At 38.9% G+C, this 25,587-nt stretch overlaps 1 protein-coding gene across 5 annotated transcripts in view; it reads right to left on the reverse strand.

Annotated features, from left to right (window-relative positions):
* Window positions 1-3,366: 3,366 nt before the first annotated feature.
* Window positions 3,367-25,587, reverse strand: part of FBXO10 (F-box protein 10) — a 99,333-nt gene continuing 77,112 nt past the window's right edge. For 3 of the 5 annotated variants that reach the window (XM_074207605.1, XM_074207606.1, XM_074207609.1), the window contains exons 7-11: window positions 21,770-21,922; window positions 14,896-15,171; window positions 10,320-10,630; window positions 7,861-8,039; window positions 3,367-5,383 (exon numbers count right to left, since the gene is read on the reverse strand). In XM_074207605.1, coding sequence (XP_074063706.1) covers window positions 5,206-5,383; window positions 7,861-8,039; window positions 10,320-10,630; window positions 14,896-15,171; window positions 21,770-21,922 — 1,097 coding nt within the window. In that variant the 3' untranslated portion in view covers window positions 3,367-5,205. The remainder of the gene's footprint in view (window positions 5,384-7,860; window positions 8,040-10,319; window positions 10,631-14,895; window positions 15,172-21,769; window positions 21,923-25,587) is intronic. The other 2 variants (XM_074207607.1, XM_074207608.1) reach the window with 2 other exon arrangements.

The raw sequence follows: 25,587 nt of genomic DNA on the forward strand, positions 1-25,587 counted from the left end.
TTTGTTACATGTGCATGTATATGGGCATGTTAGTTTTGTGAGTGTATGACATGTTAATATAGGTGCATGTGTTAACCATGTAATATATGCACATACACACATGTATGTGTGTTTTACCCATAGGCAGGTATAGCAGTGACATGTTCATGTTACATGTACATGTGTTGTGGGAGAGAAGTAAGATTGTATGTTAAGTATAGGTTATTGTGAACATGTTAGTTATGTGTTCTTGTGAATGCATGTGTGTAAATATACATTAGTTATGTTTGTATAAATGTGTGCCATGTTTACATGCACATAGTTTTATATGTGCATGTATGTGTACACATTAGTTGTGTGTATACACGTTTGTGCATGTATATAGATGCTAGTTCTATGTGTGTGTATTGTATGCAGTTGTGTATATGTGTATACACATTTTTTAGTTATGTGTTTATGTGTGTATATGTCGGTTATGTCTATATTCTTATTTTTGAAGCCAAACAGTCCCTGTTACTTAGCCAGTGACTTTCTGTTAAACCACTCTCCTTTTACTCTCATTCCCAAACAGCTTAAAAAGCTGGATTTTAGGTGAAGTTCATGCTTCATTTAAGCTGAAAGGCCTTGACATATTTATAACTTCATTTGCTGGCATCTGACATTAACTGATGGAAAGAAAAACCCTAGAAATAACCACGGTCCTTCGTTGCCCCCACAACCAGAAGGCATTCGCCCATCACTAGCTGGTCATTCTTCCACTCTTTCTGGGTAGCTTGGGACTGCCCCCTTGAGAGCAGGGGACTTGGACCTGGTCCCTCCGGTGCTCAGATCCAGGCCTCGGCTCCTCCCGCTCTCTTCCTGCTCTGCTCTGTGCTCTTGGTGGTTCCTGCTAGACAGCACTTCAGCCAGAGTGAGAGTGGTGAAGTATTCTTGGCTCTTGTCTTTCCGCTTCCTAGTTCACATTTCTGTTAAGTTCTGTGGTGGACATTAGGGAGATACAAAGCAAAGATCAGGTAGCGTTCCTGTTTTCCACTTCTGACTTGGTAAGGGAGAAGACAGGGACAGGCAGACATCCAATCCTACAGAATTACAAAGCTGGGGATAGGCTATGAGATAAAGGTCTTGTTACCCACAGGGTAGGGATAGAGGAATGGGGACAGCAAGATGGCTTGATGAATAGAGACTGGACCTGGAGTCAGGAAGACCGAATCAAAATTTGACCCCAGATACTTAGTATTGGTGTGACCCTGGGCAAGTCATTTGACCTCTTTGTCTTAATGCACTGGAGAGTGAAAAGGCAAATCATTTCTCAGTATCTTTGCCAAGAAAATCACATGGGGGCAGCTAGGTGGTACAGTGAATAGAGCACAGGCCCTAGAGTCAGGAGGATGAGTTCAAATCCAGCCACACTTAATAATTCCCTAGCTGTGTGACCCTGGGCAAATCACTTAACCTCATTGTCTTGCAAAAAAAAAAAAAAAACAAACCCTGGATAGTATGGTCCCCGAAATCATCAAGAACCAGATGTGATTGAGCAACAACCAATCCTTGGGTTTCAAGGACATGGTAGTATTGAAGCTGGACATTAATGAAAGGGTACAAAGGGCAAGAGATAGAGCAAAGACTATTCCAGATAAAACATTGACTGCCAGTTTAACTTTGTGACCATGTTTTTAAGTCAAGCCTAATTATTCGGGGTTCCATTTGGGATTTTCTTGGCAGAGATACTGGAGTGGTTTGCTACTTCTCAAGATTATTTTACAGATGAGGAAACTGAGGCAATGGTGAAGTGATTTGCCCAGGGTCACCCAACTAGGAAGTGTGAGGTCAGACTTGAGCTTATGAAGATGAATCTTCCTGACTCCAGGCCCAGCACTCTATCTGATGCCCACCTAGTTGTCAGTGAAGCTGCCTTCTCATGTTTTGTGTTTTAATGAGGATGACTAACTGAAGTCTTTTAAAATAGGCTTTAGTCTCTAACAGTCAATTTCAGTTTTTTCCACTAATATTTTGAAAATACAACTTTTTTCTCTGTAGAAACAGACACATTCATATTGAGGAGGGAAACATTCTGGGTCCTCATCTCCCAAGGCCCAGGTGAGGATTTATATCTGGCCAAACCAAAGCAGTTTTCCATGAGCATGCCTTTGGCCTGACAGATAATGGAAATGCCTTATTATGGAATGGAGGCAGGCCTGGACTTTGGAATGCCAACTCGATGGTTTATACCATAGTGGAAAGAGAAGGGACTAGAAACTATGTAGAACCTACTATATCCTGAGTCTTTTACAAATATTGTTTGATCCTCACAACAACCCTGTGAAGTAGATGCTATTATCTTTAGACAGGGCCGTTAGGTGCCTTGCTCAAGGTCACACGACTGGGAAGTGTATTCTTGATTGGTCTTCTTCATTCAAGGTCCAGTGCTCTACCCACTGTGCCTTCAGCCACCTGGAAAAGTTTCCTGGTACAGCCTCAGTGACAAATCCTCTGAAGAAAGAGCTGACTAAATTTCGTACCCTCTTACACATTGCTCCACCCCTGCCCCCAGAAAAAACACCTCAGACTTGAGGCATTCCATGAGTTAGCACCCATTTGAAACCATGCCATGTGCTCACCTTTACAACTAGTCAGAGGTCATATTAATTCATAACAAAAGAAAATAGAACAATGTAGCAAAAAAAAGGTGAGAAGCCTTCCTCCCTTGGATGCCTAGGGACACCCTTAAATACATGCAATCAGTAGAGGGGAGGGCTCACAGAGAACACTCATGACCCGGAAATTCTCATGGAGGGTCACGATGGGGACCCACGTAGTCACACTATGCATGGACACGTGTTTAGCCAGGACAGAGTCACGGCCACAGACACTGACATTCCTTGATTCTATGTTTTGATGAAGGGAGCAATAAAGAAATACGACCACTGCTGTCCTTGGTCACAGTCACCCTGCTGCTCCCTGCTGCTCCCTGCTGCTAATGGCCAAGTGTGGCAACTTTGTTGTTTGTGGGGAGCATCGCTCCACCAACAAAATAACCCCAGGAGCTCAGCGAGGGGGGACGGGACTGGAGCTGCCAGAGACATCATGGTAGTGTGTTGGACCTGGAGTTGGCTAGACACAAGTTCAAATCTGGCCTCAGACACCAGCTGCATGACCCTGGGTAAGTCACTTAAATATCTGCTTGCCTCAGTTACCTCATCTATAAAATGGAGATGATAATAATACTTTTCCTAGTACCTACAGGGATAGCATAAGATTAAAAAGTTAAAAAATACTTAGCACAGAATAAACACTATAGACATGTTAGCTATTACTATATATTATTATTATTATTATTATTATTATTATTATTATTATTACTATTATTATTGATGTCTATATGGAGTCAAGGAAAACCAGGTAGAAATTTTTTTTATTTTTTAAAAATATACCACTTTATTTTCCCATTTTTTTTATTTTCACATAAAAAATGGTTTTTCTTTCAAAATAGGAAATTGCTGCACAACAAATATCTTAAAAGGGGGTCCTAGCAATTCCATGTGAAATGTCTTATCAAAGAAGAAATGAAAATAGCAAGGGCACCGGGAGACCAAAACTATTAGGGCAGACCTGTGTTTGGTCCCATGTTTCCAAATGCATCCTCTTTCCCAGAAATCTCCCCTAGCTCACCTTCCCCTCGAAATGAAGCCAGCAGCCCTCAAGTTCCCTCCAAGAGAGACTTCTTGCATGGTCCAGAAGCCCTGAAGTCTTGATCAGTGGAAAGGTATGGATGGCAAGTACCACCTAAGAGCCCCGAGATCTTTGTCCAGTGCAGCAGGGGGCAGACCTATGGGTATACAGGACTGACTCTGTGATCCCCAGATGCAGCACATTTTAGCACAGTCCTCTGGGATCAATGCAGCAAAGCACACAACTTCATTATATCTGATTGGCTAAGCTGCATTTGTATTGAGTTTGTATGAATGGGTGCTGGCTCTGTGTGTGTACGTGTGTGTGTGTGTGTATAAGAAAAGTCACCATGGCCAGAATATTAGTTGGCTAGTGGTCAGTCTTCTGGTCATAAAAAGCCTGTACACACTTAGAGAAGGCTGTCCTTGGACAGCAGGCAGGTCTGTCTCTGGGAACAGAAACACGGCCTTCCTAGCTTGGTAGAATCCATCAGAGCTCCTACTCCAGGAGAGCCCTCAGGAATGCCTTCCACGGCAAGGTACTAGGCTAGGACTAGAGGGAGAGAGAGACACAAACTTGACTTGGTGTCAGTAGTTAAAAGTGGCTCTTGGGGTCTCCCGCTTGGCTCAATGTTCAGATGCCTGCAGAGGCAGGGACCTGGAAGCCTCAGAAACTGGGGCTCTGACCCGGGCTTCTTTGTCCCCAGACTGCCTAGGGACATGTATGTTGGGGACAAAGATCTTCCTGAGAATTGGCTGGTGCTAGGTACACCAAGCTCTGGAGTGGAGAAACTGAATCTGGTCTGGAACTAAGCTTTGGTCTGAACCCCAAAGATGGCAGGTTCCCCAGACATCAAGGAGTACTGATTGAAAGGCTGATGTACATACACATCTTTCCAGCACACAGTTCTCTACAGAATCACAGGTTTCATGATTTTAGAGCTGGAAGGGTCAGTCATCAGAGATCAATTGGTTCAAACTTTCTCATTCAACAGAGGAGGAAATGAGGCCATTTAACAGAAGTTAAGTGACCGAACTGGAGTCACACAGCTAGCAACTGATAGAATTCAAACCCACATCTTTTGACTTGAAGTGGTGTTTCCTATTATGGCCCCTTCAAAAAAATTACCTTTTCCCTCTTTTCATTAAGTTATAATTACTGTCTGGTTTTACCCTCGCATCTGCCTAGGGCTTCTGGAACTGGAAACCCCCAAACTTCTCTCTTCTCCTCAAATATTAGTTCAGGCCTGTTTCCTGGGCTCTTCCATGCTAAATCCTGTACCAGCTTCCAGGGAGAAAGAAAAAATATCACTTGGATTTGCATCAGGTACTCTTCCCAATTCCAAGAAAGCATATTTTTTCCCCAAAGAACTAGGAAGAAGTTCAAATAAGCATATCCCAAACCCCAATGAATTTCACTTGTGCAGCTGTCAAAGCCCCCCAAGTTATTTCCCTCCTCTCACTCTGTTCCTGGGGACAGTGAGTGCAAAGTGACCAACTAGTTCCTCAGCCTGGACCTGAGCTTGAAGAATGGCCAATGGGAGCTGTTGAGGCAGTGTCACAGGATAGTACAGAAGATACTACGACTGTTGGGACATCGGCCTTCCACGCGGGTGGCTATCCTGGCTGTCACATTCGCCACCTTTTGATTGTTGTGGGCTGTAGAGATGCTTCTTGTGGTTTCTTCGATGTGAGGCCTTGCAGGGGGATTCTCTAATTTCCAAGGAACATCAGACCTGCAGGAGGTCAAGATACATAGAGTGAGTTCCTAAAGGTGAGGGGAAGATTGAGGACAAAAGTCAGAACCCCAGGACAAAACTCTCATTTTTCCATGAAGAGCTTTAATGGCTTCCTGTTTCAGGTAGCCCCAAACTGTCTTCAGGAAATTCAGTCTGATAAGGGGAATAAGACAGGTACACAGATAACTGGAATACAAATTATAAGTACATAAGAAAAATCATCAGATCATAGATGTAGAGCTGGGCAGGATCTTAGAGAGCATTTTGTTTTATCACCTAATTTGACAAATGAGGACACTGAGGCTTGAAGAAGTTACAGGCCACAAAAGCACAAGGGCTATGACTTGAGATAGGGGAAAGATAAAAAATAAGGAGTAACCAGAATTATTTGACTAATGTGCCTCCTTTTATGTTTAGAGTTGGTTGGTGTATCACCCTGCCTCTTAGAGAAATTCACTGAGCTAAGATTTCATCAGTGTAGGTAGCCCATGCAATAATTTAGGCTGTGGTTTAAAAATTCATAAACTGGAGGTTAACTTGGGTTAAAGCCTTTCTGAACTTAGCTTAGGCAACAGACAATGAATATAGTCCATTCCCCAGGCCTATGATGGGACATACCAGAGGCAAGATCGCCCACTGGCCGAACCTTTGATTGCACAGTGGTTCATTAGAAGAACACTTACACCAAGAATAATAGTATTGTCCCCATAACAGATATTCATCTTTAAACACATGGAATGAAAAGCTTTCAAAAAATAGAGATCACAATTATAATACATGTCCCTATTGTTCTGTTTTCTGTTGAAGCACTGAGGTTGCTTTCAATGAGCCTCCTAAGGATGAACTTAAATCTTAACTAATACTGCTATTCAACACAAACAATAGTTATTATATCCACTTGTACAATGATCCATATGTGGTGGGAGCAATATTTTAACTTCCAACTCTTCCACAAGTTCTAGTTTTTTCCTTAAAAATGAATGAAACCAGGGGCGGCTAGGTGGTATAGTAGATAAAGCACCGGCCCTGGAGTCAGGAGTACCTGGGTTCAAATCCAGTCTCAGACACTTAATAATGACCTAGCTGTGTGGCCTTGGGCAAGCCACTTAGCCCCGTTTGCCTTGAAAAAACCTAAAAAAAAAATGAATGAAACCATCTTTGAGAGAGGATTGAATCAGGGAGGCTAAAGGCTCAGGCTGTTAACACCATTAGCTGGACAAATGAGTACAAAAAAGCTATGAAGAGCTCCAGGCAGGTTCTGAAGTTTGGTTAGTGGACCACAGTGGGCAACTCAGAGGCAGGGGAGCTTCATTGAATCAACTCAGACATCCTGGATATAGATCCTTGTTGAATACCTTTCTTTTGCTATGGGCTAAGGAAATCTTCCGTTTGAATGATCTATGAGTTTATCATTTCATTCTAAGATCTAACAAACTATCAGGGGCCTAGTGCCGAAATACTGGTTGTTCTGTTATTTCAGTCATGGCTGACTTTTCATGACCCCATTTGGTGTCTTCTTGGAAAAGACTGGTTTTACAATATTCTTCTCCAGTTCATTTTACAGATGAGGAAATTGAGGCAGGGTTAATTGGCTTACCTAGCATCACACAGCTAGTTGAGTGTCTTAAGACCATTTCTAAACTCAGGAAGATGAGTCTTCCTGACTCCAAGCCATGCACTCTATCCACTGCACCACCTAGCTTCCCTAGCTTATAACTGGAGTGAGAGGAAGGGAGGAAATTGAAATTCAAAATTTTTAAAAATTGAATGTTAAAAATAATGTTTGGTTTTTTGTTTTGTTTTTAAAGATAGTGATTTGACCCAGAAGATGAGAATTAGTGAAGAGGCAATGTGGTGACAATAGAACTGGTTTTAAATCTTGATTCTGACACAGGTTATCTGGGTAAGTCACTTCACTTTTCAGTGACCCAGGCTACTCTCTAAGATTAAGTCACAGAGAAGCTACAGATTTACATTGTTAGATGAAAACAGATGAAAAACTTCCCTGGGTTAGACTTAAGACTGCTGAAATCCTAAGTGCAAAATATATATATATATAATGCCTTACATTTATATAGCAATTTCCATGCAATATCAATTTGTTTAAAATATATAATAATTTATGGATTACAACTTTCACTATAAAGGCAAGTAGATTTGTGCTAACTTTTTTCCTTTTCTCTTTAAAAAACAGCAGCAAAAAAAAGACCAGGTGAAATCTTTCATAAAACTAATGGCTCCAGTCTAGTCAATATGGGGTTATAAAGTTTTCAACTAAGAATCCAAGTATGATCTAAAAGGTATTGAAAAAAGTTTTATTGATAATTTTTTTAAAAACACATTAACTCACTTTGTATAGCTAAGAAAACAAATCAACCTACTGGCCTTGTTCTCCTCTCTGCTGAGAATTAAAGCAGCTCACGCCATTCTGATTATCTATCTGTCAAGGCCAACAGAAATGGGCAATAACTTACTTCTTGAAAGCCAAAAGCTTGTTGTTTTGAATTAAACAGTCTTCAAGATTGGAAACCTGCTGCAAAATGGTCTTTTTGGTCTTCCCTTGAAAGATCATATTTTCTTGCACCACACCTTTTACATGGTCAAGCATTACAATTCCATAATCACGGAAGGAGTGGATCCTGTTTTTGGTGATCTGAAGAAACAACCAAAAATCCAAATCTCATAAACATGACAAGCAAGAAAGCAAAATTTAGGACTAGCAAGACAACTCAGGTTATCACGGTTGAAGGGGTACAATTCAGGGAAGGAGAAAAGGGGAGGCTGCTGAATATCACAGCCTTTTGTCTTTCTGGATGTTTCTATGAGGCAATTCCCAAGACTGCTTCTGATGCCTTCACTGAATCCATCCTGCTTACCTAAACCAGTTTTCTATGCTTTTCTCTTGGTGGAATTTGGGAGGGAAGATCTTTGGCGAGTCAGTATGGTATAATGTAGACTTGGAATCAGAATAACCTTAATTCAAATCCTACTTCAGATATGTGACCCCAGTCAAGTCATTTGACTCTTCTGTGACTCTAGTCTCTTCATTTCTAAAATGAGAGATGTAACACAATTTCCCTGCGTCAAGGTTGTTATTTTTTTTTCTTTTTAGGTTTTTGTCAAGGCAAATGGGGCTAAGTAGTTTGCCTAAGGCCACACAGCTAGGTCATTATTAAGTGTCTGAGGCCAGTTTTGAACTGAGGTACTCTTGACTCTATTCACTTCGCCACCCCAGTCACAGTTGTTATGGAACTTGATCAGATTTAGCCAGTTATACAACATTGTTTATATCTTAGGTAATTCTCAAAGTTGACCTGTTACTGGCTTTGTGCTATGCCCAGGCTAGTGGACTTGAAACTAGTGGAAAGTAGATGCAGGAGATGTGAGGAGAGTAGTGGACTAGGAACTTGGGAAGCTGATAAGTAGACTTGGGATACATAGAAGGCTGCCCTGCCGCTGGCAGTCTGCATAGTAATATGGTATAAAATCTCCATGGCTCCACAGCATTCCTTTGGTCTTTCTGAATTAAAGAAGCTGCAGATAGGAGAAAACCCTCTAGAGCTCCTGCCCTACAACTGGTGTCACAAACAGATGGGATTTATTTGAGAGTTCCTGCTCCTCTTGATTTGCTTTATGGTGGGTTGGAACTGATGGCCTCTGAGGTCTCTTTCTGTTCTAAACTTACAGTTCTTAGCAATCTCTTTGTTTCTGATATATTTTAAGTCTTTACATGTCCTGAAGACTTCTTACTAAAGGGCAGCTAGGTGGCGCAGTGGATAAAGCACCGGCCCTGGAGTCAGGAGTACCTAGGTTCAAATTTGACCTCAGACACTTAATAATGACCTAGCTGTGTGGCATTGGGCAAGCCACTTAACCCCATTGCCTTGCAAAAACCTAAAAAAAAAAAAGACTTCTTACTAAAATACTTGAAGGATTCATGGTCTCACTAGGATGAATTGCCTCCCTACTAAGAGAACTCCCATCCCACCACTGTTCCTTGGATGAGCCACCATGGCCAAAGAAAGCCAGTTCTTGGGAGCTCTCTGAACTGAGCTGGTCTATGGATGGCATATATGCAGTCTCTCCCTGACCACACCAAAACCTAGCTTGGTAGGAGCTGATAGAGGCTGATGCTTCCTGGTGGAGTCTTTAAAAACTCTACAGACACCTCACTAGGAGATCTTGGAAAAGGACACCAGCAGAGGGGCTTCAAGGTAACACAACAACTAGTCTGCTTGATGTCTTTTGGGCTTGGTCAGGTGTGTGCTCCACAGCTGGCAGGCTTGGAGAAGGGGAGGAAAAGCTCTGGCTAAGGTGAAGACTGCTGGGAGAGTGTTCTATTCTTGACTGCATTTTGGGCCTCTCATCTCTTGACAGGCATCCCACCAGGCTTCAGATAAACTGAGGAGGAAGAAACAACCTGAAGCTGGGAGAATCAGGGAGGCCATGCAAAAGAGGTGATCCCTGACCTGAGCCTGTCTAGAGATAGAGGCAGCCGGGGAACCCTCACTCCTGGAGTCTGTAGGCCCTTCACTTGGGCCCGGGACTACTCCCCTTTTGGCCATCCTGAGCAGAATCCAAAATTTTACCAATGTGAGCTGGGATTAAGACTACTGATTGAAAGGTTTAGGAGAAGAGTTTACAGTGTAATGGGAGAAACAAGATGCAGTTATCTTCAAACAAAACTATAAACTGGTTAACTTGGAGAGAAAGAATAGACAGTATTAAGGAAGATAATGAAAGAAACAAAAAACAGAAAGTCCAAGTCCAGAAAAATGAAAAAAGAAAACAAAAGGTTTGGGAGAAGCTTTCTCCCTGTCCTGCCTGGTGAGTCTGTGAAGAAACCATCCTTCCTGTTACTTAGGTACAGTTTTACCTCCTCATGGGATTTAGAACCCAGGGTCAGAGGATGTAAAAGGGGGGAGACACATGCCTTCATATTGGCTGTCTGCAGTAGCTGCAGTCCACAGCCCCTGTTGCCAATGATATCATTTTCAAGGATGGTCCCATCTCCCTTGGAGGAGACACCGGGGCCACGGTTGTCATAGATGCCGTTTCCACGGAGCTCAACCCTGCACTCCGCCTCGACGAGGACCCCACCGAGATGGTTGCAGGAGATGCTGTTGTTGGCTACCCGGGTAAGCTGGGTGCTCTGCAGCACAGCCAAGCCGCTCTCTTGGTTAGTGTGGATGATGTTGGCAATAACATTCAGAGCTTCATTGCTCTTGACATACAGTCCTGCAGCTAGAGGAGAGAAAAATAGTCATGGGGACACATAGGAGAAGCCTTCTTCTAGCCTCAAAGGGTAAAAATCAGCATGTTTCAAAGCTCATTCTGTACTATTCTGAATATAGTCTACTAACTCAGCCTTCCACAAACAGCAAGGAACAAACCCTTTAAATATCCAATAAAGCCAGAATATTGTCAGGTGATTCAATGGACAGAGCAGACCTGACTTCAAGCTCTTCCTTAGGACTTACTATGTGATCATGGAGAAGTCACAACTTCTAATTGCCTTAGTTTCCTCATCTATAAAATGGAGATAATAGTTTTATCTACTTCTTAGGTACAAATGAGATAATATTTATAAAGTGTTTTTTAAAGTGAAATATAAAAAACTAGGTTTGTGGTTTTTCCTCCAAATTAAAAAAAAAAATTTAATCATTTATACAACACCGAACAAGGAAACTTTAGGATAGCTGGTGGGGAGGCACAAAGAGTTAGAATGCATCATCTAGGACGGTGATAAATGTGACAATGGGCATAGAGCTCAAGGTCCTCAATGATTGTTTCTAAACAAGGCTGGACCAGATCTTACAAAAACTGTTCCAAACCAAATATCCACCCTTTTAATTATTATAATTACCAGATGGTTGCTCCTGGTCTGCCTGTCCTGCTCTTCTGGGAACAGAAGCTGATTCTACATAACCAACCTCAATGAAGTAGTCTCATCTGTCCACAGGAAGACACATTCATCAACATGCCAGTGTTATTCAGTTTTTTTAAAGTTTTTAAGTTTGGGGTTTTTTTTTTGTTTTTTTTAGGTCTTTGCAAGGCAATGGGGTTAAGTGGCTTGCCTAAGGCCAGACAGCTGGGTAATTATTAAGTGTCTGAGGCTGGATTTGAACTCAGGTACTCCTGACTCCAGGGTTGGTGCTCTATCCACTGCGCCACCTAGCCGCCCACTCCAGTTGTTATTCAAATCCTGGAATTGTATTTTTTTTTTAAGTACAACTTAGACAACTTAGTCTTTTTCTGGGTCTCAGTTTCTTCATCTAGAAAAATGAATGGATTGAACTGGACACTGGATCTTTAAGTCTCTCAGTCATCACATTTTCCATATAGATCTCTCTTGCTCATGTGGCTTTGGATCCTCACCATCTCCTGTCTAGGCCACTATGATAGCTTCCTCAATATTCTTTTCTTCTTAACCTGGGGTCCACACATAGATCTTGGGGGGTAAGGGAGAAGGAGAGAGGGAGTTGACTTGTGGACTTGAATAGAAAAAATATATCTTTATTTTCACTAACCTCTGGCTGAAAAATGAGCATTTTCTTTAATAATGAATTATTTAAATTATTTTAAAAAATAATTATTTTTGAGTTGGGGTCCAGACTGCCAAAGTTGCTAAAGCAGCTTCTTTAACAAAGTGAACCCAGCTCTAGTTTCCTCTCCTCTTTAATCTACCCTGCATAAAACTGAAAGAATCATTTTCCTGAAACACAGGTTCAGTCACATCATTTCACAGACCAAAAGCCTTCAGAGATCCCCCTACCCTGGTACTAGTCTATAACAATGAAATGAAAACTTTTTCTTCTACTAGAATTTTCAAAACTCTACAAATCTGGTTCCTACTTTCTTTTCAAGTCTTTTTTCATAAATTCCAGGCTCCAAATAAAATGGATTTCTAAATCTTCCTTGAACTTGATCCTCTACTGTTCATGCCCCCAGTCATCTGCCATGCCTAGAAAGTACTTATTCATTTCTACTTCAGAGTTTTTAATCTGACTTTATAGCTCAGATCTAATAGCACCTCCTCTGTGAAGCCCTTCTCTGATTTCCCCTCCCTGCCCAACCCAACTTTTATTGCTGTCTTCTTCCTCAATTTACCTTGTATTCCATATATTTGTATATTGCTAGGTAGCACAGTGGATACAAGTACAAGACCGAGAGTTCAAGTTTGGTCCCAGACACTTCTTGGCTGTGTGACCCTGGGCAAGTCAACCTATTTACCTCAATTTTTTGATCTGAAAAATGAGCTGGAGAAGGAAATGGAAACCCCTCCTCTATCTTTTCTAAGAAAAGGAGGTCACCAGCAGGATCACACAACTCTAGGCTGTATCACCCTTGCCCCTCCTGAGCAGAACAAAAGATCTTTGAGCAGAGTTTTCCCACCTTTGCCTTTGTTTCCTTGGCACATAGCTGGTATTTAGTAAACGTTCAGTCTTTCTGATCTAGTAGCTTTAGAGAGTGAGTCTTTCTGGAGGGGCTCTGGGGACTCTACTGTGATGCTCAGGTTGGGAGGAAGGGGAAGGTTTATGATTTCTTGGTTGGCTGTGTGACCACTTGGTTTCTTAGTTCTTCTCTGAGATTCAAGTTCTCCTTTGTATAGTCCAGACCAATTGGCTGCACCTGCTGTACCAATTCAGTATAGTGCTGCAGCTTGACCCTGGCCCATGCCAGCCTGGAGAGTCACACAATACAAGCCCTCAATTTCTGGGGACCCATAGAAACCAAGTAACAGTAGACTGGCATAATACAATGACTTAGATAAGACCACAGAGTTATGCATTAGACCAGAAGGAATCTCCTTCCATCCAGTACAACTCCCTCATTTCTGCACCAAGAGGTCAATGTCACACTGGTGGTAGGTACTGAATCTGTGTCCACTGAGCTCAAATCCACTGCCTGCCAGCCCTGTCATTTGGGGTAAAGATACCAATGAGATAATGCTTCTTGAAGGAAAAATCAGGTTGGTTGTTGTCCATCCCTCAGGCCCATCCATGTCCTCCTTCTCTCCATACAACTCTACCCCAGTGTTAGGCACCGCCACCCGCAGAATCCACTTGTGGGGGAGGGTATGGTTTCCCCATTTGTTGATTTGTCTTTTAAAGTGACCTAGACTTTCTGAGGGGAGGAGAAACATAGACATGAGGAAATCCCGCATCCACATCTAAAAACTTGGAAGTCCCATTCAAACAGGATTTTAAAAAGTTGATGATGTCATAACGATGAGGGAAAAAGCAACTTCTTTAACAAAGAAGCAGGCTTGGTAGTAAGCTAGACACTTACAGAAGCTGGTAAAGAAAGCAATTGTGGTGAAATGTAAATCACCAGTCTATAACACTAATTCAGACTGGGCAGGGCAGGGAGTTAGGGGAGAAGGTGACCACTGAGGCAGCTTACAGTCTTTTTTCTCCTTAGGTCCCAGCTAAAATCCCATCTTCTACAGGAAGTCTTCCCATCCCTCTTAATTCCAGTGCCTTCCCTCAGTTGTTAAGTAATTTTATTTATATTCAACTCTTTGTGACTATCTTTGGGGTTTTCTTGACAAAGATACTGGAGTGTTTTGCCATTCCTTCTCCAGCTTATTTAACAGATGAGGAAACTGAAACAAACAGGGTTAAGTGACTTGTTCAGAATCACACAACTGGTTAAGTGTCTGAGGCTGGATTTTAACTCAGGTCTTCCTGACTTTAGGCCAGGTACTCTTTTCATTGTGCAACTTAGCTACCCAAATATATATGTATAATTTGCTTTCCATATACTTTGCTTGTTGTCTCCTCTTCCTTGAGGGCAGGGTTTGTCTTTTGCCGCTTTTTGTATCTCAAGAGGTTAGCAGAGCCCAGCACTAAGTATGCAAAAAAATCGATCATTTCCCAGTCTGGAGAAGGAATCCCAATGGGATTAGGAAGCAGGGAGTAGAAAGTCCTTGTCTTTCTCATTCAGAAAGATACCTTGCTAAGGTCTCTCCCATGGGGTCAGCCTACTTCCAACATATAACTTATTCTTCTACTGGTACATGCTACAAACTTAAGAATATGCCATTTTTTGGTTTTAGAAGTGTCTTATCATCATCATCATCATCATCATCATCATTATTATTAGTAATAACAATAATAATAATAATAGTACTGGTGGCTAGTATTTACATAACAATTTAGTATTTTCAAGATGTTTTATGTTATCTCATTCAATCCTCAAATAATCCTTTAGGGCAGGAACTATTGTTATCTACATTTTATAGATGGAAAAACTGAGACTGAGAGTAATAAATATCTTAGCCTATAACTATTGGGCCTACAACTTGGGCCTATGTGGGCCTACAACTATTGACTGAGGCAGTATATGAATATTATCCACTCCATTTTAGAATTCTGTATCTCATCCTGACTCAGTAGCCTAAGAGCCAGCTTCTGTTGTGAAATTTCCTTTTATCCCCCCTGTAGATTAGAAAAGTGGGACTGTAAACTCCACTTCTTCCCAGTTCTGGGGGTTAAGAGACGCACCTCCATTGTGGCTAATACTATTAGATTCAATGAGAGCCACACTGATTGGCCGTCGGGAGGAGAAGTGATCATCTTCACCATCCAAGTCATTTTCCCAATTGGAAGCTTCACCTTCATCATTGAAATTTTCATTGCTTCCTTGGTTAATGAGGTAATCATTAGCATCATCCTTTTGACAAAACACAGCTACCCCATAGATGCTGTTATGGGCAATCTGGTTGCTTGTGATGTGTGGGAGGCTTGAGGACATGATCCACATGCCACAACCTTTATTTCCTAGGACAGACAAAACATAAGAGATTTGAGGATGAAAATGAATGGAGCATCATACCACAGCCTAGTTCTCCAATGGATCTAGAAGTTACAGGAAGAAGAGAGGAAGAGGGAGGATAAGGGGTCATAGACTGTACTTTATTCCATAAGGCTCTAGGGCAGGGATTCTTAATTTTTGTACCATCAGCCCCTCTGACAGTTTTTAAATGCATAAGACATATAGGATTACAAAGAGAACCAATTATAATGAAAGATAGTTTAAAAAATGTAAAAATATAAGTTATTAGAGCTCCTGAAATCTATCCACAGATAGCTTGGAGATCTACTGACCCAGTGGTATTCTTTTTTTTTTTTTTTGGTAAGGCAATGGGGTTAAGTGGCTTGCCCAGGGTCACACAGCTAGGCAATTCTTAAGTGTCTGAGGCTGGATTTGAACTCGGGTCCTCATGACTCCAGGGCCAAGGCTCTATTCACTGAACCACCTGGCTGCCCCAGACACAGTGTTATTTTTGATATTTTTTTTCCCCATGTACAAATTTATACTTTGGAAACTGGCAGACACACATCAGGGTGTGATTTATTATTTGATTGATTCCCCAGACTTAAGAAAGTGATGGATGAAATGTTAATAGCACAGCTTAAGCTTAAAATTGCATCTCATATGGACTTTTTTTTTCCTGGAGAGCTGATTGTTAAACATTTACTAGCATACTGATGGGAAAGGTGAATAGGCCAAAGAAATGTAGGATTTAGACTGGAAAGAAACAAAAACCCAACACAATTTGAAGAATTTTTCTGTGTCTCATAAACAAAACCATTGCTTCCTGGTGGTAAGCAGACAGCTGCATATATTTGAATTGTTAAAGACCTCCAAAAGGAAAGATTCTAGAACCATAGGTAGAATATAGACAAGAACTGCCTGGTATGAGAAGATACAAATGGTCTATGAACAGCAACAATGGAGGGAGATTCCTCTATCAGTGAACTTATATCCTGAAGTATCAGAAAATTAATAAGACAAAAATAAAAACCAAACAGAGGCTTGATTTAGTTATTTGAGATAAAAATGAGTTTAGTACAGCTTATTTTCTTGACACTTAAGACCAAAAGCTCTCATTGTTTGATAAAGGGAAGTTCATCTGGACAAACTATTTCCTAGGATTGAACTCACAGAGGAATTCATTACATGGGTTCTTATGGAAATGGCATTGTCCATGTAGTCTGACATGATGCAATGGAAAGAAAATTTTATTTTCTCAGAAGCACTGAGTTCAATTCCAAGATATTCTATTGTGTGAGACCAACAAAGTTACCCTATCACATATCCCCTGGGTATCATAAAAATAAAATGATGGTCAGAGGATATGATAGGATAAATGTATTGGTTCTAATTTCTGAGTGACAGAACTGAGGCCTAATGACTTGCCCAAGGTCACAGAAAATTAGTGCCAAAATCAGGACTAGAATTTTGTACCAACTTTTTGTACCAACTATATCCCAAAGAGATCATAAAAAAGGGGAAAAGATTCACATGTACAAAAATATTTATAGTGGCTCTTCTTGTAGTGTCAAAGAATCAGAAATTGAAGGGATGCCCATCAACTGGGGGAATGGCTGAACAAGTTATGGTATATGAATGTGATGAATTACTACTGTTCTGTAAGAAATCATGAGTGGCCAGACTTTAGAAAAGCTTAGAAACACTTGCATGAACTGATGCCGACTGAAGTGAGCAAATCCAACATTAAAGTGAACATTAAACACATTAACAGCAACATTGTAATGATGATCAACTATGATGGACACAGTTCCTCTAGGCAGTTCAGTGATCATGGACAATCCTGAGAGATCTGTTATAGAAAATGCCATCCACATTCAGAGGAAAAAAAACTATGTAGTCTGAATGCAGAGTAAAGCATACTATGTTCACTTTTTTTTAATTTTTTTTTTACTATGTTCACTTTTTAAAATTTCTTTTATGTTCTTTTTTTCTCATAGTTTCCCCCACCCATCCAGTTCTAATTCATCTTTGACAACATGACTAATATGGAAATAAATTAAACGTGATTGTATATGTACAATCTCTATCAGATTATTTGCTGCCATGGTGGGGGGGCAGAGGGAGGGTGATAGAAAAATGTGAAACTCAAAAGTTTTGCAAAAAAATGAATGTAGAAAACCACCTTTGCATGTAATTAGAAAAAATAAAATAAAAACAACTGTATCACTCTGTTCCACATCTTCCAAATGAGGGAAACTGGGCTAAATGACTTATATGACCTCTTCTGGTTCTAAGGCTCCTATGTTCCTGTACCTGAAGACAATTTTACATTTGTATACAGGTCTTTCCCCAGAAGGGAAATGCAAACCTTTGATTATTCTCATCTGTAAAATGGGGATAATAATACATATAACCTATCTCATAGGTTTTTTGAAAAGCTAAAATAAGAGAATGTGCTGGAAAATAGAAATCACTTTCCAATCTTTAAATTGCTGAAATTGCATCATTCTGAAAACCTTTTGTTTTGCATTAAAAACCAGGTTTTGAACTATCAGCCTGAGTAGCAATGTTTTTAAAAAGGCCCTTTTAAGTTCACAGGCAGATTTTTTCACCCGGTCTAGCAACTTCCAACAGAGATTCTGCCAAATACTGGCAAGTTAGTCAGAATTCCTGTATGCTTCACTGTAGCCCTGAAATCAAAGAGATTGTGATGTTTGATGCTCTCTGGGATCCTTACATGTGTCTAATCTCCTCTTCTCTACCTCTAATCTCCTTCACAACATCTGAAGAAATCCAGGTTTAGGAAAACCTTTTTTTTATTTTTTAAATCAATTTCACTTCGTTCTTGGAAAACAAAACTAAAAGCTAAAAGTATAAAAATAAAACTATGATTCACAACCACACTGTGCTATTTAGGGCTTCAATCATCCTCAAACTAGTTATGATATATTTTGACACCTTTCTTCATTCCCATATCCCCTCATATGGAAACATTTTCTTATAGAGGTTTTCTTTCTTTTCTTCTCTCCCTTTCTTCCTTCTTTCTTCTCCTTCCCCCTCCCCCCACCTTTCTGTCTCCCTCTTTCCCCCCTTTCATTTCCTTCCTGCCTCTCAATAGAGAGGCACTACTTAGTAATGAAAATAAATGTTCGACAGATTTGTGCAAATGACTTAGAATACTAATCTCCAAGTTTCCTAGCTGACTTTACAGCCTTGTTCTCAAATAGGTTGCTCATTCCTCCTCATAAATTCCTCCATTTAGCTTTTAAAGTCCTGCATTCTTGGTCCTAATTCATCTTTCTACCCTCCCAGACCATTGCTCTCTTCCCTGCTCTTGCAATGCTGCCAAACCAATCTTTTCTCTGTTTCCCCATCTTCCATCAACATGCCTTAGTATTAGCTATCTCTCATGCTGGGAATGTACTTCCCTCTTCACCTCCACTACTTAGAATTGCTCTTTCCTTCAAGACTCAGTTCAATGGGGTATAATATGAAAACAGAATTTTATGTTTATAAGAGTAAAAGCACTTTCCATGTACATGAATGAAAGACAAAAATAGGCAGTTTGATATTTTAATTTCCAAGAGCAGCAAGTGATATGAAATATTTTAATGTTTGTTTCCCATTTATGACCTGAAAACATAATAAAGTGAGAATATCTCCAAACTATAAATGATGTGTTAGAAATAATAAAAATTCAAAACTATGAAACTAGATGTAATCTACAACATGAAGATCATTCTTATAATGTGTTGGGTCATTTTTTTCTTGTAAAAGATAAAATTAAAGCAGTTTCCCTGTTTTGAAGATGTTATAGTTAAATTTTAGCTAATATTTAGAAAAGATGAGCCGTCTTTGTAAATATAATCTTCCCCCCCCAAAAAAAATTTTATTTTATATTTGAAATAGCATTGTATTTTTTGTTTTTTTAGGATTTTGCAAGGTAAATGGGGTGGCTTGCCTAAGGCCACACACAGCTGGTTAATTATTAAGTGTCTGAGGCTGGATTTGAACTCAGGTACTCCTGACTCCAAGGCCAGTGCTCTATCCACTGCACCACCTAGCCGTCCCCATTGTACTTATTTTAAACCATTTATATACATGTGCTGATGTTAGTGTTGTACTATAAAATTTTTTTTTAGGTTTTTGCAAGGCAAATGGGGTTAAGTAGCTTGCCCAAAGCCACACAGCTAGGTAATTATTAAGTGTCTGAGACCAAATTTGAACCCAGGTACTCCTGACTCCAGGGCCGGTGCTTTAACTGCACCACCTAGCCACTCCATGTAGTATAAAATTAAGGAATTAAAATGACCCTGTAAAATGAAAGCCAAAAACCAAAACCCCAAAACAACTTCAGATTTACTTTCATTATTCACTATCTTCAATATGAAACATTTCCTAATCTCCCCTACCTACTTCTGTCCTATTTTATATTTAACAATTTGACTTCTGTTTATATTTATTCTCTTTATACTATTTGTATATTATATCTGTACATTTTATGTCTGTACAGACATAAGCTCTTTGAGAAGAGGGATTGTTTCATTTTTTGCATCCATACTTGAGTTTCCAGCTTAGACCCTTCATACATCAGCTGCTTAATAAATGTTGCTAATTGATTCTCCTCATCTTCAAAACCTGATCACTAACCCTTTTCCTATCTAACAAACTAGGCCCTTCTTTGCCTTCAAAAATACTCCAAAATCCATGAAGTTTTCTCAGACAAATGCTAAATGATTCTCTTTCTTCTGGAGTTCTCCCAATACTTTTGTTATGATTTGCCTCTTTGAATGTAGGCAAAAAACCCATCTAAATGATGATACAGTTTTGGAAGAGTTATTTATATTTTTCTTCTTTTTCAATAGGAGGGAGGAAAAGACAGAAGGCAGAGAAAATAAAGGCTTGTTAATTAAGGAAAATTAAAAAGAATTTTTTTTAAAGAGAGATAATAGTTTATAAAATGTAAAGTTACTCTTAAAAGTTAAGTCTGAAGTCACTAATTTTACTGCCTTCCTTTTACTGCCTTCCTTTACTACCTTCCTTTTACTGCCTTCCTAAAAGTCACTTTTTGATGTTCTCAAAGCTTTTATATCTTAAACATATAAAAAAATTTTGTTGATTTCTCTTATATTGGTCACTCTAGGCACACTCTTCTTTTTCTCCCCTCCCCCCCATTCCAGTTCCACCATAACAAAATCTAATTAAGCAATACAAAGATCCTACGTAATACAGGGTATACCAAAAGGCTTGGTGTAGTCTTAATATAAGTATAACAAATCTAATCTTGCCATTTGTCAAACATTTCAATTATATGAAAATATTGACTATATCTCTTCTAATTCTTCTCTTCTTGGCATTAAAAATTTCAAGTTCTTTTGAGTTATCATTATTTGGAATCATTTGGTGTTTCTGTATCATCTTTGTTCCCTACTCTGAAACCAGTCCATCTTGGCACTATACTTTCTAAAATGGAAAGTGCATAATTGGACCCAATATTCTGTGGATTTATCATCCCCTTCATTTTGGATACTGTAGTAATGTAATCTTTCATAAAAGGATCACAGAGTAGGAGTGAAAAGAGGGGCAATGGAGATTCAGGGGTATGCTAGAGTCAGCTTATTCACGTTCAGTAGAGTCAATTGTTAAATTTTCCAAGTGAGCACCCCAGAAACTTGTAAATCTTACAAATTAAGGTTTGGTTTATTATTTTGTGGATTGTATAGACTAAGAAAGTGATGTAGAAAATGTTAATAATGCAGATTAAACTTAAAAGGGTGTCATATCACTAATGTACTGTTGGTGAAGCTGTGAACCGACTCAAACATTCTGAAGAACAATTTAGAACTGTGTCCAAATGGCTATAAAACTGTGCATACTCTAATCCAAAGACATCAAAGAAAAGGGGAGGGGTGGGCTGAGGGAAGGTCCTATTTGTACAAAATATTTGTAGCAATTTTTTTGTGTTGGCTAAGAATTGGAAATTGAAGGGATGTCCATCAATTGGGAATGGTTAAACAAGCTAAACAATGGAGTATTATTGAGCTATAAGAAATGATTTGCAGGATTATTTTTGAAAACCCTGTAAAGACTTACATGAACTACTGCACAGTGAAGTGAACAGAATCAGAAGAGGACTGTACATAGTAACAGCAATATTATACAAATGAACTGTGAATGACTTAGCTATTCTCAGCAATACAATAATCCAAGGCAATCCCAAAGGACTAATAATGAAGCATACTATCTGCCAGCAGAGAAAGAACTTACATTGAATGAATATAAGATGAAACATGCTATTTTTCACTTCATTCTTTTTCTTTTGAGTCTTTTTGTATAAAATAAGTAACATGGAAATGTTTTACATGATTGAACAATTGCTTACTATGAGGGTGGAGGTAGGGAGAAGGTAGGGAAGAGAAAGAGGAGTAGATTTTAGAACTCAAAACTCAAAAATAAAAGTAAAAAAATTTTAATATATAATTGGAAAATGTTTTTTAAAATAGATAAAAGTATTTTTTTTTTGGAGAATCAACTGTTAATTGTTTATCAGCATTGCCCTGAGTAGACTCTATTATAGCTCACTTAAAATTTTTTTCTTACCATATATAGTATTTTCTTCAATTAGTCCTCTCCCCTGTTCTCCTACAACCACTCCATCTGAATAGCCAAAGCAGATAAGGTTGCTTCTGAGAACAGGGTCACCTCCTCGGCGTATATCTGCACCACCCCAGTGATTTTCACGTATAACATTTTCTAAAGTGAGAAGTAGAACAAAATTTGCTAAGCATAATCAATCTGTAATAAGGTCTCAAAAGATCTAACTTATAAATGGACAAGCAAATTCAACATATGATTGGGATTTTCCAGGAACAGCTTCTTTTTTTTTGCAAGACAATGGGGTTAAGTGGCTTGCCCAAGGCCACACAGCTAGGTAATTATTAAGTGTCTGAGAACAGATTTGAACTCAGGTACTCCTGACTCCAAAGCTGGTGCTTTATCCACTAGGAGCAGCTTCTAAAGAGGAATCAACAGCATACTATCAACTCTTCTCCCAAGAACTATTTCTGAGAGGAAGAAAGATTCTCTAAGATGCCTTATAAATGCTAATGGGAATTCAGAAGGTGATAGAATGTGTTCTTCTACTCTTGAGTTTGGTTATACCAAAGCATTATATATTATATATAGTATTATGGTTATACTAAGGCAATTTTGTTTTTTAGGTGTTTTTAGATAGTGCATATTGGTAGAGTGTTGGGAAGGAAAGCTTATCTGCAGAATGATTCTTCTGCTGTAATCTGGGGATATGGTAGGGAAAGGTGGGAATATGAAAAGCTCTCATAAACATCACTTTAACCCCATTCCCTGGTATCTCCATGGCAGGAAATTACATTAAATTTAACAAGCATTTATTAACTGCTACATAGAGAACACTATGTTAATTCCTAGAAAATACAAAGATTCATAAAGCATAGTTTAAGAAATTTAGAATCTATTTGAGAAGATGATTCCAACATGAATAATTTAAATTTTCTATAGATATGCAGTCTGATTATGGGCATTGGGGACTAATGATTAAGTGGAGACCAGAAGAATAGAACATGGAGTGAATCTAAGTAAGTGGTTGTTTCACTCTCCAGGCTCACTAGATACTAAGTCAGAATCTTCCAACTCTGAATACCAATATTACAATATAAGACTGAACTTAAACCAGACAAATTATAAGACTAAGAATAATAATTATGTGGAATATTATATGAGATGGTTCTTTGGAAAAGAGGGAGGGAAAGATACAAGAAGAAATTTGGGTGATGTAAAAACAAAATATACCAAAATTTTATTTAAAAAAAGGATGGTATAGGGGAATGTTAAATCCAAACTGTCATTGAATATCCAAAGTCACCTCTCACTACCTCAATTCCTCCATCTGGAATTAAGAGCAATACAATCTTTTCCAAACTCCCCAGCTGCAGTAAGGAGAGTTGTTTATTAAACATTTCTTCAGTACCTATTATGTATGAAATACTGGATTAGGTAGGCACTTTGGGTGATACAAAAATGGTTTTCAAGGTGTTTACAGTTTAGGAGGGAAGATTTGACTTACACACATAAATAACTGTGATATAAGGTGGAAGCTCAAAGTGAATTGAGAAGGGCAAACAGTGATATAGGAATTCAGGAGAGGGAGAGATCACTTCTGACTTCATGGAGACATCGAATTTCCTGGGTTAGTCTCTGCAGGCACATCACCTTTGGTGAGTCATTTACTATCTATCTGCCTCAGTTCTCTCAACTGTAAGACAGGATAAGAATAACACCTACTTCCCAAGGTTGTTGTGAGGATCAATGACATAATATTTGTAGTGCATTCTGAAAAACTTATCATGTTCTATTAAAAAAAAAGCAGCTAGCATTTACATAGCACTTACTATTTATCAGCTACTCATACTTTTTTACACATATTAATTAGCTCATATAAATGCTACTGATTATTATTATTTTTATTAATTATTCTGGGAAGATAATCATAGACTTCACCAGACTGCTCACAGGATCCAGGACACACACACACACACAAAAATTGAAGAACCCCCTCATCTCACTGAATGGTTATTGTAACATTTTTCCTCTCAAGGGTGAGATTCAAATAAATTAACTGGTTCTCTACCCTAATGACTGTTTTAAATATACAAAAAGATACACTGAAAAGCAGTTTAATATTTCCTGCATTTAATACTCAAATAAGAGCAATAATAGAGGTACACAAAACTAGATTATTTTATATTACTCACGGTAAGCAAATATATTCTTAAGGAGCAAAAGCAGCCATGTGACCACAGCAGCCAATGTTGGATCATATGCAGAGCCAAAACTCATTCTATCTATTCTTTTTTTCTTCTACCTCCATGGCTTCTGAAATGGGTGATAAGATAACGCTTGAAATCTATATTTCTATGGTTCATTGTGTCTCAGCTTCCTATTTGGTTTCACTGTTCAGGGAACACCAGCACATTCATCATATCTCAGGGGAATTTTTGACATAGCACAAAGTGGAAACAAATGACAGCTTGCCACCCCCTTGTTGCTTAGCACTTTTTCTCTTTATGTTATATGTTTGTTTATTGAAATAACAAAAATGAGGTAATTAAAATGTAGTATTTCATCAAAGGTATAATGAGTTTTAAGAAATGAATAAATATTACAAGCATATAGTTCCATTTATTTTTTTTTACCTGTGGATGGAATGAACATTAACACGGGCATTTAGAAAACACTGTTGTGCAGATGAACATTAAAAAAAGAATAAGGAATATAAATTTGTGATTTTTCACATTGGGTCACTTCCCAAGAGAGTACCTTAGAGAGAACCCTGATTACAAGTGTCATTTTAATACCTGGTTGCTTTTGGTTTGCCAAACCGTGTGAACCAGTTGAATCTCATCACTAGTTTCTATCTACTTTAGTATGTACCCTCAAGGATTCTGACACATCTATGTCTTAAAAGTCTATGATTCTATTTAGGTCATGGAAAAGGAAATGACAAACCATTGTATGTTCAGCATCTGGCTTAATAATCACAATCAGGCTGTGTTTGGGAAAGAAAGGTGAGTGTATAATCTTGCAAAGATTTCTAAAATTTTCCTATGTGGAAAGCTTGTATCTCAGTTTAAGAGAAGAAACAAAATATCAACTGATTTAATACAATGACAATATGGTTCTAGGTTGAAAAATAGATAATAGGAATGAGAATGAGAAATGGAGATTTGAAAGCCTTGACCATGTAGTGTGTTTTCAATCTAGTCAAGTATATAGTTATCACATATCCTCAGAGATTACCTACACCCTAAGTTTCCCCAGCTATAAAATGAATTTCAGACTAAATGGCCTTTGAGGTCTCTTTGAAGTTCTTGGGATTCTGTTTTGCTATAAGACTGTTAATGGGATTCAAGACATAAACAAGTTTGTGTAATCTATCCCCTCATTTCAAAGTCTTGATTTGGACTGAAGGTACAAAGAATCTCTTCTATAATTGATTGCCAGAGAAAGGGCAGAGGGTGGACCTGAGTGGAGTAGAGAATCATAGAGATTCAGCAAAAACAAAATTATATTGTTAATTGTTTTTGAAAGTCATTACATTGGGCTAAAAAACAAATGACTTCTGCTACCTTACCCTATTACTGTCTTCTCTGTGCTAATGAGCATTTTCTCTCATTTCAATTTCTAAAAAACTAGTTAAGTCAGGTTTTTGGAGACAGAACACCAAGAAAAATAAAATAATTTTTAGCATAATCCTATGTTTCTAAATTTTCCTTCAATGAGAATAAGGGCAACTTTTTTTTGTTTGTTTTTGTTTTTTTAGGTTTTTGCAAGGCAAATGAGGTTAAGTGGCTTGTCCAAGGCCACACAGTTAGGTAATTATT

The sequence above is a fragment of the Macrotis lagotis genome, chromosome X (assembly GCF_037893015.1).
Source record: "Macrotis lagotis isolate mMagLag1 chromosome X, bilby.v1.9.chrom.fasta, whole genome shotgun sequence".
NCBI classification, from domain to species: Eukaryota; Metazoa; Chordata; class Mammalia; order Peramelemorphia; family Peramelidae; genus Macrotis; species Macrotis lagotis.